At 52.3% G+C, this 15,573-nt stretch overlaps 2 protein-coding genes across 2 annotated transcripts in view; one reads left to right on the forward strand and one right to left on the reverse strand.

Annotated features, from left to right (window-relative positions):
- The window catches only part of LOC115641316, a 627,798-nt gene that overhangs the window by 238,922 nt on the left and 373,303 nt on the right, over positions 1-15,573 (reverse strand).
- LOC115641397 (deleted in malignant brain tumors 1 protein-like) overlaps positions 1-15,573 on the forward strand; it is a 60,903-nt gene that overhangs the window by 21,119 nt on the left and 24,211 nt on the right. The window contains exons 5-7 of the mRNA XM_030544527.1: positions 2,005-2,328; positions 4,531-4,860; positions 8,849-9,178. Of these exons, the coding sequence (XP_030400387.1) occupies positions 2,005-2,328; positions 4,531-4,860; positions 8,849-9,178 (984 nt within the window). The remainder of the gene's footprint in view (positions 1-2,004; positions 2,329-4,530; positions 4,861-8,848; positions 9,179-15,573) is intronic.

Below are 15,573 nucleotides of genomic sequence, written 5' to 3' on the forward strand. Positions count from 1 at the left end.
GCCAGGTTTCTATCCACCTTATAGTCTTTATACATCTTCACTGAAATGCCAGTTTATAGTCCGGTTCGTGCGTGGCTGGCTGGCAGGGTGTTGAGGTGCAGGAGGGAGTGTGGATCACGGGAGGGACTCTGGGTGTGGGAGGAGGCTTAGTAGGCGGGAGGCAGTGCGGAGTGTAGGATCCGAGGGCCAGTCACCTTGGATGGCTCCACGCAAGCGACGCCCCATCCCGGGCTCCGGCTACTCCTCAGTGGAGGCGCATCAGGCAGCTCTGCGTGCTGCCCTCCAGTGCCAGCTGCACAGCTCCCATTGGCTGGCAACCGCAGCCAATAAGAGCTGTGGGGGTGGTGCCTGCAGGAGGAAGGAGTGCGCCAAGCTGCCTGCCACGTCTCCCCCACCTAAGAGCAGAGGAGACAAGTTGTCACTTGCGGGGAGCCACCCTAGGTGAGTGGCCCCCGGATCTGGCATCCCACATTCCATCCCACACCCCAACTGCCTGCCCTGAGACCCCTCCTGTAGTCAAACTTCATCCCAGAGGCCGTGCTCCACACACCTCCTGGCCCCAGCCCCCAGCCCTGCACCTGCTCCTGCACCTAAACTCCATCCCTCTTAGTTAACCAGCATTTTTCATTTACTGGCTGTCATAGTATAATTCCCAATTTCTGAACCTTAGCGTCCAAAATATGGGTACTAGCATGAATTCCCCTAACCTTAATTACCATCTTAGATCTGATAAGCTGCCACCAATCAGGACTTAGAGTAGAGTGCCTGATAAACTCTGGTCTCCCCCAAAACCTTCCCTGGGGACCCCCAAGACCCAAATTCCTTGAGTCTCACAACAAAGGGGAATAAACCATTTCCCTTCCCCCTCCTCCCCTCCAAGTGTTCCCTCCCTGCGCTCCTGGAGAGATATACAGATTCAAGCTCCGTGAATCTAAACAAAGGGATTCCCCCTTCTCGTTTCTTCCTCCCAGATCTTTCCCACCCTAGGTACACTAGGAGATCACCGTGATTCAAACTCCTTGAATCACAACACAGAGAAATCAGGTGGGTTCCCCCCCCTTTCTCTCCCCCTCCCTTCTCCTTCCCTGTTAAGTACAGACTCAATTCCCTTGAGCCTCAACAAGGGGAAAAGCAGGTCTTAAAAGCAAAACTTTTAATAAAAGAAAAAAAGAATAAAGCAAAATCGCTGTAAATTCAAGATGGAATATTACAGGGTCTGTCAGCTTCTTGAAACTGGAGAAAAAAGCCTCCTCCAGCAAAAATACAATTTAAAATACTTGTAGCCAAATACACATTAGACCCCTACCAGCCAGATACACATTTGCAACAAAAGCAAAAACAATTAAAAAGACTAAACTGCCTTTCTACCTTTTGTACTTACTAAATTGGGATAGAAGATTAGAGAGCCTGTAGGTACGTGTGGTCACTCTCAGAGCCCAGAAAGAACAAAGCAAAACCCATAAAACACAAACAAAGGCTTCCCTCCACCGAGATTTGAAAGTATCCTGTCTCCTGATTGGTCCCCTGGTCATGTGTTTGGTTCCCTGTTTGTTAACCCTTTACAGGCAAAAGAGACATTAACCCTTAACTCTCTGTTTATGACACTGGCACCCTCCATTCCCCCAATATACGGGATAAAACAACTTTAACTGTAATAATATAAAGTGAGAACTGTACACATTGTATTCTGTGTTGTAACTGAAATCAATATATTTGAAAACATAGACAAACATCCAAAATATTCAATACATTTCAATTGGTATTCTATTGTTTAACAGTGCGATTAAAACTGCGATTAATTGAAATAATTTTTTTTAATCACAATTTTTTGAGTTAATCTTATGAGTTAACTGATTAATTGACAGAGAGTGAATCCCTAACAGGCTGTTGCAGAGGCTGTTCAGACCCATCAGTGGGAGGCCCTAAATTCATCAGTGACACTAGTGATCAGATGCACAGGAACCTCCCTGAGTGTTTATTCCCTTGCGGTGTTTGAACATTCAGGCATTTCAGAAGTGGCTCAGCTCCGACTGGTGAACGGCCCGAGTCGCTGCGCTGGGAGAGTCGAGGTGCTTCACAACCAGCAGTGGGGAACCGTGTGTGATGACAACTGGGACATAATTGATGCTGGAATCGTGTGCAAGCAGCTGGGATGTGGGATAGCGCTATCAGCCCCAGGAGCGGGTCGATTTGGGCGAGGATCTGACCATATCTGGCTGGATGATGTTCAGTGCAAAGGGACAGAAATTGGCCTTTCTGAATGCAGGGCTCGGCCTTGGGGAGACAATAACTGTCGCCACGGAGAAGATGCTGGTGTTATTTGCACAGGTAACCCTCATCCATCACTGTGCCTGTTGCAGGGAGCAGTGTGGGAAGCTCCTTATAGGGCCTTGTCCCCTCACAGCCAGTGCTGACCCCAGCATGGTGCTTGGTTCCTGTGCTTCAGGGAGCAATATGGCGGTTCCAGTAGGGAGTGCTCTCCTCTCAGTTTGTACTGACCCTAATTGCTCTGTGCGGTTCTATGGGCCTGTGCTGCAGGGAGCGGTGTGGGGGCTCAGTAGGGGACACTCATGGTTTCTCCTTGAAGTAAGTGCTGGCCCAAGTGCCCTAGTGTGGTGCTGCAGGGCCTGTGCTGCAGTTAGAGGGGTGTCAGTAGGGGGCGCTCTCCCTTTGCAGTTGTGCTGGCCCTAATGCCCTAGTGTGGTGCTATGGGCCCCTAGCATGAGGAAGCCTTGTCTGTGCCTGCTGGGGGACAGCTCTCTGACTCCCTTGGCCACAGACCATACAAGCCATGCCCTCTAGGCCTTGTGTTGGGGGGTGACTCTCTCCAGGTGGCAATAGGCACACTTCACTCCTCGGCCCTTCTGCAGTACCCAGATCCTGTGGTCCTGGGCATTCAGAGGAGTCACAGGTCTGATACACCCAAAGGAACATGGTCCCAAGGGGACCAGCTCCACCTCTCATTTCTCCCTCAGTCAAGACACAGTTCCAGATCTCTTCATAGTGATACCAAAGACAAGTGATTTCACAGAGCTGTCAGGGGAGAGCTCATTCTGACCTCGCGCACCTCTAGCTTGTTCAGCCACCTGACTGTGCATCCTCAAGTCTTCTAACGGGGCTCTGCTCCACCACCACCTGTCTGTATTGCTGCCCCACAGGCACAGTGAGAAGGTTGGGCTAAGCAAAATCTCTGCATTGCAGCAGTCGCTGTGGCCAGTCCAGTCAGAGGCCCATTAAACCTAGTCCAGGATCTGTGTCCCTGGTTGTAAATGGGCAGATAGAAGTCAGGGGTTCTGAAAATCCATCAGCACGCCAGTCTCTCTATCTTAGAGTTGCTGCCCCTCTGTGAGGATGCAGCTGTCAGCCCAGCTCTGCCATCATTCATCTGAGACTGGTACTGGGCTGGCAGCACTAGACATAAGGGCAGCAATGGCTGCCAGAAAACGATGTTACCAAGTCAGTCATGGCAAGTCTGCAGGAACCGCAGGGGCAGGTGTTTGCTTTGGGAGGGGCCCGATCTGCTTGTAGGAAGTGTGCATTGCCTTTGCGCTGGTTGGAACCATTGTCAGCCTGGTGTGCAGCAGGTTCCTGCCAGGCGTCCCTGCGCTCCAGGCAGTTCTAAGGGGAGTTGTCTCTGGGTGACGTTTTCAGGGAGCTATAGCACCAACACATGTAAATTCAATGCTGATGTCAGGCTAAGGCAGCCACTAATGACACAAGTGACTATGTTCAGCTCCCAATCACCGAGATGCTTATGCCAGCGTCTGCCCCCCAGCACTGCACAGTATCACACTGGAGCAAATACCAGCGCCAGGAGTGAGGGTGTAAATCTGCTTCCCAGGAGGCTCCTGCCAGCAATGCGGGGGGTGATCTTTTTAAGTGCTCTAGTGGGAGCAGTAGGTCAGACTGCTGTCCAGTCTGCCTAACTAGGTGACAGCCTAGCTAGGTGACAGCCATAGGTGCCAACTCCGTTGGTGCTCCAGGGTGCCCCCCGGCCCAGCTTACCTCTGCCTCCTCCCCTGAGCGCACCGCATGCTTGCTTTTTCTCCCCTAGCTCCCAGTGCTTGCGCTGCAATACAGCTGTTTTTTTTCAGCTGGAAGGGAGGGGGGCGGGGAGAGAACGCAGCTTGCTTGGGAAAGAGGTGGGGCCAGGGTGGGGATTTGGGGAAGGGGTCCAATACGGGCAGGGAGGGTGTGGAGTTGGGGCAGGGACTTTGGGGAAGGGGTTGGATTGGGGGCGGGACAGGAGCGCGTAAAGAGTGGAGTCAGCCCAAGGGCCGAGGGGTGTGAGCACCCACTGGCGCCCTGGAAAGTTGGTGCCTATGGTAACAGCTGGCTGGGAGAGGAGTGGACAAACTTCAGCATTGCCCAAGTGATTAGTCTGGTCAGCGGTGGGGAGATCCTGACAGGCAGTTGCTGTGTGCAGAGACTGGTCAGATCCGCCAGCAGGAGATGCTATGTTCCCCTGTAACAAGAGAGATCAGATGCACAGGATGCTCCCTGAGTGTTTCTTCCCTGGGGTGTTTGCAGACACTGAAATCTCAGAAGTGGCTCAGATCCGACTGGTGAACAGCAGGAGTCGCTGTGCTGGGAGAGTCGAGGTGTTTCACAACCAGCAGTGGGGAACCGTGTGTGATGACAGCTGGGACTTACAGGATGCTGGAGTCGTATGCAGGCAGCTGGACTGTGGGACGGCGTTATCAGCCCCAGGAGGGGCTCGATTTGGGCGAGGGTCAGACCAAGTCTGGCTGGATGACATCAACTGCGCAGGGACAGAAGTTGCTCTCTCCAATTGCAGGGCTCGGCCTTGGGGAGAGAATAACTGTACCCATGGAGAAGATGCTGGTGTTGTGTGCTCAGGTAACTTGCATCCATCATGTCACTGTGGGTGGTGCAGGGATCAGGCTGGGAAGCTTTCAGCAGAGACCCAGCTCTCCTGTCTGAGTCAGTACTAACCCCATTGCTCCAGCATGGTACTAAGGGCCTGCACTGATGGTAGAGGAGTGTCAGTAGGGGGAACTCTCCATTTCCAGTTGTGCTGGCCCTAATGTCCCAATGCAGTGCCATGGGCCCCTAGCATGAGGAAGCCTTGTCTGTGCCTGCTGGGGGCAGCTCCCCGACTCCCTCGGCTGCAAACCACACAAGCCATTCCCTCTAGGCCTTGGGGAGGGGGTGACCTCTCTCCAGGTTGGCAGTAGGCATACTTCACCCCTCAGGCCTCCGAGCGTCCCTCTGAAGCACCCAGTCCTTCTCTGGCTGGGCATTCACAGCAGTCACAAATCTGCTGCTCCCAAGGGACTATGGTCCCAAGGTAACCAGGTCCTCCTCCCATCTCTGCCCCCATCAATACATAGCTCTGGATCCCTTCATAGTCACACCAAAGACAAGAGATTTCACAGAGTGTAGAGGTTTGAGGGGTAGGAAGGAGAAGGCTTGGAAAGAAATTGTTCCATGGCCAATGAAATCATATCACGTTGACTAGAGCCTAGACTCACTGAACAAGATACTTTTCTGTCTGGTAGAGCAACGCTCACCCCACAGTCCTTCCAGGTTTTACTCCAGGCTTAGCTATGAACTTGTTCCTGAGACAAACACTATCAGCTGCCTCCTGGGTGAAAGGGAGCTCTTGTCCCCTCTCCTCTTTCTTTGTAGGTACAGACCATTGTCTCTTTCCAGAGCAGGTCTCTCTTCACAGACTTGTGCTGTGGGTCCTTTGTCTTTGTAAGTTCTCAGGCCTCTATTGGGCCCAGACCGTGAGTATAGCCTGTCTCCAGCTGTGCTTTGTTCTATGTTGTGTTTGGCTCAGCCAAAGGGATTGCCATGGCGCAGGTGACAAGCTTCACTTCAACACCTCTGGAGCCTCATATTCTCCATTTTACATCTCTCCTCAACTATGTCCCATCCAAATATCTTGCCCCCGTTAGGTCGACCAGTGGGCTGCTGGCCCTTGATAGAGACCTCACATGCCACCTTTGGTGAGTTATTGTGCATATATCTCTCCCAGGGTATCCCTGTATAACTCTCGGCATCCCTGTGCCCTCTGCCAGTTGGCGATTAGTTATCTCGGGGCCAGTCTCCCTCTGCGGCGCAATGGGAACCTGGGGAACTGCAGCTTCCAGTGGTTGGATTTAGTGTCAACGGAGCCTGGAGCTACTCACTCAAACTAAAAATCGAGGGCCAATTTCTCAAGAGTCTGGTTCCTAATCACTGTGTTCCAACAGATTTGCATTTCAGGGAATTAGTCCTGAAGTTGTAACTTCCCCAAGAGCTGGACACAGGAGATGCAATTCTTCCTCACTTCCTGTCCTACACAGCCTACATATTTCGCTGTCCTGTTTCTCAGCTTCTCTGTCCTACCCCAGAAGTGGCTGCATGTCAGTGGGGGGAGTCTTCTTCTTTTGTGCATGTCACAAGTCGATATTTATGTAACCCTTCTGCCAGTGGTGTCGGAAGCAACCAGGGCCAGTTTCCTTTTCAGCAATATAACACAGATGCGGCTTGAGCATCCACCCAGTAACCTGGTACAATTACAACACCCCCCCCGTCCCCCCACGTGCTTCTACAAGGGAAAGCTTCTCATCTTGCAAGAAAAGAAACTTTTTTTATAAAAGGGTTGAATCTTCCTGGCATTAACTTGGGAAAACGCCACATCAGGATTTATAAACATAAAACCATGAGCAAAACACCTACGCCGGAGTATTTTGGGCAGTGTCTTTTGCCTCAGTTTCTTGAGTCCAGCAACCAAAAGCTCCTTTAAGATGCCCCTCCGTTCTCCCTCCACCGCACCCCACTCACTGTGCTTGTCCTTGGTCAGTGAAGAGCCAGAGTTCAGAGGTGCACCTGTGTGAGCTCAGCTCCCACCATGGGGGTGGGGAGGAGAGCGCCTGGCTTGCTCTGCTGTCTGGGTGCTTGCTCTGGTGGCAGCTGCCCTGCCAGCCACTCACCACTCTGCTCACCCTCACCTGCTGCTGCCCCCGGCCTCTCTACTGTGACCTCTGCAGGTCGCTCTCTGGAGGCTCCACCCAGCTCTCAGTGACTGTCAGCTCTTAGTGGGGAACCCCCAGTGCTGAAGCAGCTGGGCAGAAACACTGTCTCACAGCAGGTGATTTCAGGTCTAGTGATCACTTAAACCAAAAAACCTCCTAACGAAGCCTTCATTAACTCTATCTTTGAAGAGTGATGAGGGGCAGATTGAACCATGCTTAGACTGCTTACACAGAGCCCACACCCCTCAGCAGGAAAACTAATCTCCACCCCCTGTCACTCTTGATAGTGGTCTGGTGTCTGAGCTCCCTAGTTAGTGAGTTCAGTTCAGTTGTGGGTGACCCCCTCCGTCAGGGCAGGCTAAGCACAGTTCTGCTGCCCTTTACTCAGACAATCAGGACAACAACATTTTGTTGTATTCAACAACTTGTATTCAAGTACTACAGTGATTTGTAACCAGCAGCAGCCAACGCATCTCTGTCAGCAGGATACCTAGGCAGAGTAGGTGTGTTTGTAAACACAGTCTGGTCCTGAAGCCTTTCCCCCTCCCCAGCTCATCACTAGCTGTCAGGGGAGAGCTCATTCCCACCTTGCTTACCTCTGTCTCAGGGTGGGCAAACTTTTTGGCCCGAGGGCCATATCTGGATGGGGAAATTTCATGCAGGGCCATAAATGCAGGGCTAGGGCAGGGGGCTTGGTGCTGGAGGAATGTGAAGTATATCAGGACGTTCAGGGCAGTGGGTTGGGGCGCAGGAGGGGCGTGGATTCAGAGGGGGCTCAGGGCAGGAGCTGGGATGCAGGAGGGTGTCAGGGTGCGGCAGGGCTTGGGACAGGCGGTTGGGGTGCAGGAGGGTTGCGGGGTGTGGCAGAGGGCTGAGGGCAGGGGGTGGGGTGCAGGAGGAATGTGGATGCAGGGTGTGGGCTCTGGCTGGGGGCCACTTACCTGGAGTGGCTCTGGGGTGTCAGCGGCACGCACTAGAGCCACGGCAGGCTCCCTGCTTGCCCTGGCTCCGTGCCGTGATGCGCTGCTCCCGCAAGTGGCCGGCACCATGTCCCTGCAGCCCCTGGAGGAGGGCAGAGGGCTTCGTGCACTGCCCTCGGCTGTGGTACCTCCCCCAATGCTTCCATTGGCCGTGCTTCCCTGTTTCTGGTATATGGGTCCTGTGCGGGGTGGTGCCTACAGGCGAGGGCAGCGCATGGAGCCATCTGTCATCCCCCTCGCACCTAGGGGCCGCAGGGACATGATGCTGGCTGCTTCTGGTAGAGTCACGGGGCCCCTGGCACTATGACGATGGAAATCCTGTGGGCTGGACCCAAGCTCTGATGGGCCAGATCCGGCCCGCGGGCCGTAGTTTGCCCACCCAAGCTCTAGCTTGTTCAGCCATTGGACTGTGCATCCTCAAGGTCCAGTCTTCTAACGGGGCTCTGCTCCACCACGTGTGACTGTCTGAATTGCTGCCCCACAGGCACACTGAGAAGATCAGGCTAAGCCACATTTCTGCATTGCAGCAGTGCCTGCGGCCAGTCCAGTCAGGGGCCTAATAAGACTAGTCCAGGATCTGCTTCCCTATTTGTAAAGGGGCAGATACACGTTAGGATTCTGAAAATCCATCTTTTTAAGTGCTCTAGTGGGAGCAGTTGGTCAGACTGCCGTCCAGTCTGCCTAGTTAGGTGACAGCTGGCTGGGAGGGGAGTGGACAAACTTCAGCATTAGTCTGGTCAGTGGTGGGGAGCCCTTGACAGGCAGTTTCAGTGTGCAGAGACAGGTCAGATCCGTCGGCAGGAGATGCTACGTTCCCCAGCGACAGGAGAGATCAGATGCACAGAAACCTCCCTGAGTGTTAATTCCCTTGGGTGTTTGCAGACGCTGGCATCTCAGAAGTGGCTCAGCTCCGACTGGTGAACGGCCCAAGTCTCTGCGCTGGGAGGGTCGAGGTGCTTCACAACCAGCAGTGGGGAACTGTGTGTGATGACAACTGGGACTTACAGGATGCCGGAGTTGTATGCAGGCAGCTGGACTGTGGGACGGCGTTATCAGCCCCAGGAAGGGCTCGATTTGGGCAAGGGTCAGACCGTATCTGGCTGGATAATGTCAACTGCACAGAGACAGAAGCTGCCCTCTCTGATTGCAGGGCTCGGCCTTGGGGAGAGAATGACTGTACCCACGGAGAAGATGCCGGTGTTGTGTGCTCAGGTAATTTGCATCCATTATATCACTGTGGGTGGTGCAGGGATCGAGCTGGGAAGTTTTCAGCACAGACCCAGCTCTCCTTTCTCAGTCAGCGCTGACCCCGGTGCCCCAGCATGGTGCTAAGGGCCTGTACTGCAGGTAGGGGGGTGTCAATAGGGGGCGCTCTCCATTTGCAGATGTGCTGGCCCCAATGCTCCAGTGCAGTGTCATGGGCCCCTACCATGAGGAAGCCTTGTCTGTGCCTGCTGAGGGGCAGCTCCCTAACTCCCTTGGCCAAAGGCCACACAAGCAAATGCCCTCTAGACCTTGGTGACCGCTGTCGAGGTTGGCAATACACACACTTCACCCCTTGGCCCTCCTAGTGTCCCCCTGCAGTACCTTTTCCTGCTTCTGCTGGGCATTCACAGCAGTCACAGATCTGCTGCTCCCAATGGAAGAGGGTCCCAAGGTAACCAGCTCCACCTCCCATCTCTGACCTAATCAACACACAGCTCTAGACCCCTTCTAGATCTCGATCTAGACTGTTTTCAGTAGTACTAGATGACAGAACAAGGAGTAATGGTCTAAGGTTGCAGAGGGGGGAGTTTAGGTTGGATATTAGGAAAAACGTTTTCACTAGGAGGGTGGTGAAGTACTGGAATGGGTTTCCTAGGGAGGTGGTGGAATCTCCTTCCTTAGAGGTTTTTAAGTTCAGGCTTGACAAAGCCCTGGCTGGGATGATTTAGTTAGGGTTGGCCCTGCTTTGAGCAGGGGGTTGGACTAGATGATCTCCTGAGGTCCCTTTCAACCCTGATATTCTATGATTCTATAGTCACAGCAAGTACAAGTGATTTCACAGAGTGTAGAGATTCGAGGGGTTGCAAGGAGAAGGGTTGGAAAGAAATGGTTCCATGGACAATAAAATCATACCACGCTGACTAGAGCCTAGACTCTGAACGAGATACTTTTCTGTTTGTTAGAGCAACGCTCACCCCACAGTCCTTCCAGGGTTTTACTCCAGGCTTGGCTGTGATCTCCTGTTCCTAAGACAAACGCTGTCAGCCACCTCCTGGGTGAAAGGGAGCTCTTGTCCCCTCTCCTCTTTCTTTGTAGGTACAGACCATTGTCTGTTCCTGAGTCCAGCAACCAAAAGTTCCTTTAATGTGCACCTCCCTTCTCCCTCCACCGCACTCTAATGACAGTGGTTTTCCTTGGTTAATGAAGGCCGAGATTTCTTCTTCAAGTGCTGTAACTGTGGGTGCTCCACTCCAGGTGACGGTGATTTGCAGTATTGTTGACCAGAGATCTTTGGTAGCAATGCCTTGTCGGGACGCAAGCTGTCAGCTGCTGTCTTGTGGCGTCATTAGGGTCTGTCTGAGTGCGCTTGTCCTGCATCCCACCCCAGTTCCTTCTCAATCATCCTTGGCTGAAGACGGAACTCGGGCAGTACTGAACTGCTTTCCTGCTAACTGAAGAAAAAAATAGAAATAGTTAGATAGAAATATCCCAGTTCTTTCCCTTTCTTTAGAATAGTTTGTTAGTTTAACTCCCCCACTTTTTCTTTCACGTTCATCTCCCGTTGAGACTCTGCCCCCCAGGCATTCATAGTTCCATGATGCTGGGTGTCACGGAGTTTGGGGGAGACAAGGCCCTGCACCCCTGGTTTCCTGTGATTCACCATGACTCTCAGCCAGTCAGTAAAACAGAAGGTTTATTTAGATGACAGGAACACAGACCAAGACAGGTCTTGCAGGTACAGACAACAGTACCCCCTCAGTTAGGTCCATCTTTGGGGGCAGGGAGGCCAGACTATCTCTGCCCCTCACCCCACGTCCCCAGCCAGCTACAAACTGAAACTGTCCAGCGCCTCGTCTCCCTTTGTCCCTTTCCTGGGCCAGGAGGTCACCTGATCGCTTTGTTCTCCAACAACTTCAGCTGGTATCTTTGTAGAGGAGAGGCCCAGGCCATTAATTGCCAGGAGACAGAGTGTCTGCCATTCTCTGTCTAGACAGCATCACATCTGCCCTCTAAGGTTCTGCAATAATCACACCCCCTTCTCCCACCACTTAGATACTTAAGAACTGCATAGGGGAAACTGAGGCAGCTACACAGTATTCAGAGAAAACATTATGAACATTCCCACTTTGTCACATCGGGGTCCTCGTGGTTCAAGAAATGTGGCTCCTGCAAGGAGCTTATTCTGCAGTCTGACGGACACTCACTGTGCATGAAGTGTTTTGGCGAGACTGTACCAGTCTGAAATCCAGGGCTCGCTGTGACAGGGACTTGCAGCTGAAAATGCTCCTTATGGAGAAATCTCTGCAGCCGCCAACGGACACGGGCACAAGTAAACCCTCTCCCTCACGGTCCCCTGCTAGGTCGGAACCTACCAGGAGTGCAGCTTCACCCTCTCAAGCGAAGAGGCAGGAAGGCCGAACTTCTCCGCACAGAGACCTTCAGAAGGGTAAAGGATCTCCAGCGAAATCTCTCCCCCCAGTGCTGACAGTGCCCAAAACCAGCGCTTCTGACCTCCCCAGCGGCTCACACAGGGTGCAGAAGCAGAGAGCCGACTTACCACATCGGGAAGCTCTCCTTGGCACCGGCCCCGCCGGCACCGAGGATGGACCCAGTAGCGGTGGAACGTTCCACCCCAGTTCCGACAAGAACGTCGGCACCAAGCCTGACCATCACCCCTGCAGCAGATGCGGAACCCGTGCAGAGCACCTATAAACAGCTGGCGGTGCCCACTAAAGCTGAACAATAATTGCTGCGGATATCGGCTCACACTCCACACCCCGCGGCACTGCAGCCCATGGAGCAACAACAATTTTAAAATCAAGCTGACATCTCCATGGCCCCAGAGCCTGACTCTCCACTCCTAGACACCGAGCGCTCACTCTTTGAACAGCCCCTTTCGCCGCCTGACCTGGCCACCCTCACTGACAGTGAGTGACATGCAGCAGCAGGCAGAGTTCTCCCCTCCTGATTTTCCTCCCCCACCAGAGCCATATCTATCTCAAGGCATGTCACTCAACAAGAACTAGCCTCAGTTTTCCTACTTTGTCTCCCCATGGGCGGGGCCCCACTTTTCCTACCCTATGCATTGGCCTCAGCGGTACCCTTAATCAGCCCTTGCTGCCACTCCTCCTCATGGACGCTTCACCAGACCGCATGTCTGTTCTGCACCTCTATCTCCACCTCCATCTACATCTAGAGCTCCTGAACCCCCCCTCGAAGGTGTGGGCTATGAACCTTTCCCTGAATCACTTGCTCCTAACTCGCCATCAGCTGCAGATGAAGTTCTCATGCCTCCACCTCCACAGAATGTGGACGATTTTAAGCAATTCCATGAACTTTTCAAGAGGGTGGCACTCAACCAGGACATTCCTTTAGAGGAAGTCCAGGAGACACAACACAGACTCCTGAAAATCCTCTAACCCTCTGCGCCCTCAGACATCGTGCTACCCATAAATGAAGCCCTCCTGGAACCAGCTGACACTCTATGGCAGACCTCTGCCTCCATTCCACCAACATGCAAAAAGGCTGCACGTAAATATTATGTACCTGCTAAGGAGGTAGATTTCTTATTTTCCCACCCACAACCCAACTCTCTTGTGGTGGATGCAGCGACACATAGAATAAAACAGCCACAGTACTGGCCCACTCTGCAAGACAAGGACCTCAAACGGTTTGACCTCCTGGGCCACAAAGTTTATACCTCCTTCACTCTGCAATTCAGAATTGCAAATTACTCCGCTCTCCTCTCAAGCTATGACTACGACAACTACAACAAGCTGTTTGATTTTATCTCCCATATCCCAGAGAACAGAAGAGCAGACTTTAAATCAGTCCTTGTCGAAGGTCATCTGGTGTCCAGGACAGTGCTACAAGCATCCCTGGACATGGCAGAATCAGCAGCCTGCACTACCGCCACTGCGGTGGTGATGCGCAGGTCTTTGTGGCTGTCTGCATCTGGTATCCCCAAAGATCTGCAGATGAAAGTGGAGGACCTTCCCTTTGATATAACACAGATATGGTTTGAGCACCCACCCAGTAACCTGGGACAATTACACACCACCCCCTGGGTGCCCTACGAGGCAAAGCTTCCTCTCTTGGAAGGACAAGGTCTAAGTGCAGAAAAGAAACTTTTTGATAAAAGGAGGGAAACCCCCCCAGCATTAACTAGGGAAAATGCCAAACAGGATTTATAAACATAAAACCATGAGCAAAACACCTCCCCCAGAGTATGTTGGGCAGTGTCTTTTGCCTCAGGTTCTTAAGTCCAGCAGCCAAAAGTTCCTTTAAGTTGCCCCTCCCTTCTCCCTCCATCGCACCCCACTCACAGTGGTTGTCTTTGGTTAGTGAAGACCCAGGGTTCAGAGGTGCACCTGTGTGAGTTCAGCTCCCACCATGGGGCAGGGAGGAGAGCGCCTGGCTCGCTCTGCTGTCTGGGTGCCTGCTCTGGTAGCAGCTGCCCTGTGAGCCACTCAACACTCTGCTCGCCCTCACCTTCTGCTGCCCCCGGCCTCTACACTGTGACCTCTGCAGGTCGCTCTCTTGAGGCTCCAACCAACTCTCAGTGACTGTCAGCTCTTAGTGGGGAAACCTTAGTGCTGAAGCAGACTGGGCAGAAACACTGTCTCACAGTAGGTGATTTCAGCTCTAGTGATCACTTAAACCAAAAAGACTCCTAACGGAGCCTTAGAATCATGGAATCATAGAATATTAGGGTTAGAAGGGACCTCAAGAGGTCATCTAGTCCAATCCCCTGCTCAAAGCAAGACCATCACCAACTAAATCATCCCAGCCAGGGCTTTGTCAAGCTGGGCTTTAAAAGCCTCTAATGATGGAGATTCCACTACCTCCCTAGGTAACCCATTCCAGTGCTTCACCACCCTCCTAGTGAAATAGTGTTTCCTAATATCCAACCTAGATCTCCCCCACTGCAACTTGAGACCATTGCTCCTTGTTCTGTCATCTGCCACTGCTGAGAACAGCCAAGATCCATCCTCTTTGGAACCACCCTTCAGGTAGTTGAAGGCTGCTATCAAATCCCCCCTCACTCTTCTCTTCTGCAAAGTAAATAACCCCAGTTCCCTCATCCTCTCCTCGTAAGTCATGTGCCCCAGCCCTGTAATCATTTTCATTTCCCTCCTCTGAGACTCTCTCCAATTTGTCCACTTTTCTTCTGTAGTGTGGGGCCCAAAACTGGATGCAGTACTCCAGATGTGGCCTCACCAGTGCCGAATAGAGAGGAATAATCACTTCCTTCCATCTGCTGGCAAGGTTCCTACTAATACAGCAAAATATGCCATTGGCCTTCTCGGCAACAAGGGCACACTTCTGACTCATATCCAGCTTCTCATCCACTGTAATTCACAGGTCCTTTTCTGCAGAACTGCTGCTTAGCCAGTCGGCCCCCAGTCTGTATCAGTGCATGGGATTCTTCCATCCTAAGTTCAGGACTCTGCACTTGTCCTTGTTGAACCTCATAAGATTTCTTTTGGCCCAATCCTCTAATTTGTGTAGGTCCCTCTGTATCCTATCCCTACCCTCCAGCATATCTACCTCTCCCACTTCAGTTTACTGTGATCTGCGAACTTCCTAAGGGTGCAATCCATAACATCATCCAGATCATTAATAAAAATGTTGAACAAAACCTGCCCCAGGATCGACCCCTTTGGCACTCTGCTTGATACCAGCTGCCAACTAGACATCAAGCCATTGATCACTACCTGTCGAGCCCAACAATTTAGCCAGATTTGTACCCACTGTGGCAAGGCACCTTCTCAGTCTCCCCAGCCTCCGCAGCTTTTAGCCCTGGCAAGACAGGCTTGAGTAATATGGTCCCCTTTGGGGCACCGGAGGAGTCTGTTCCTTCTCTTTACCAGTCCTTTTTAGCTTATTTTTCTCTCTTGTGGGAGGGAATGCAGCCTCTCCTCCTGGTGAGGCTCCCTGTCTTGCTGCTCCTAACCTCCTGGCAGCAGGGCTTCCTCTCTCCCCCTCTCCTTCCTCCCAGGGGAGAGTTTAAAAAGGTCTCAGGCAACCCTTAGTTGGAATCAGCTGATCCTAATTCACCTCAGGTAGCTCCCTCTCAGCTGATTCTAATTGATACTTTGGTAACCCCTTCTCAGCTGAACCTGATTGACCTGTAGTTACTCCCCAGTTGATAGGGAGGAGGGCCTTTTAACCCTCTGAGACTGATTTCTACCCCCACCCCCCTTGCAGCTGTCTGTCTTGAGTTTATCACACCACCTTATAGTCCATTCATCCAATCCATACTTTTTTAACTTGTTGGCAAGAATACTGTGGGAGACCGTATCAAAAGCTTTGCTAAAGGCAAGATATATCACATCCACCGCTTTCCCCATATCCACAGAGCCAGTTATCTCATCATAGAAGACAATCAGGTTGGTCAG

This window comes from Gopherus evgoodei, unplaced genomic scaffold, assembly GCF_007399415.2.
Source record: "Gopherus evgoodei ecotype Sinaloan lineage unplaced genomic scaffold, rGopEvg1_v1.p scaffold_34_arrow_ctg1, whole genome shotgun sequence".
NCBI classification, from domain to species: Eukaryota; Metazoa; Chordata; order Testudines; family Testudinidae; genus Gopherus; species Gopherus evgoodei.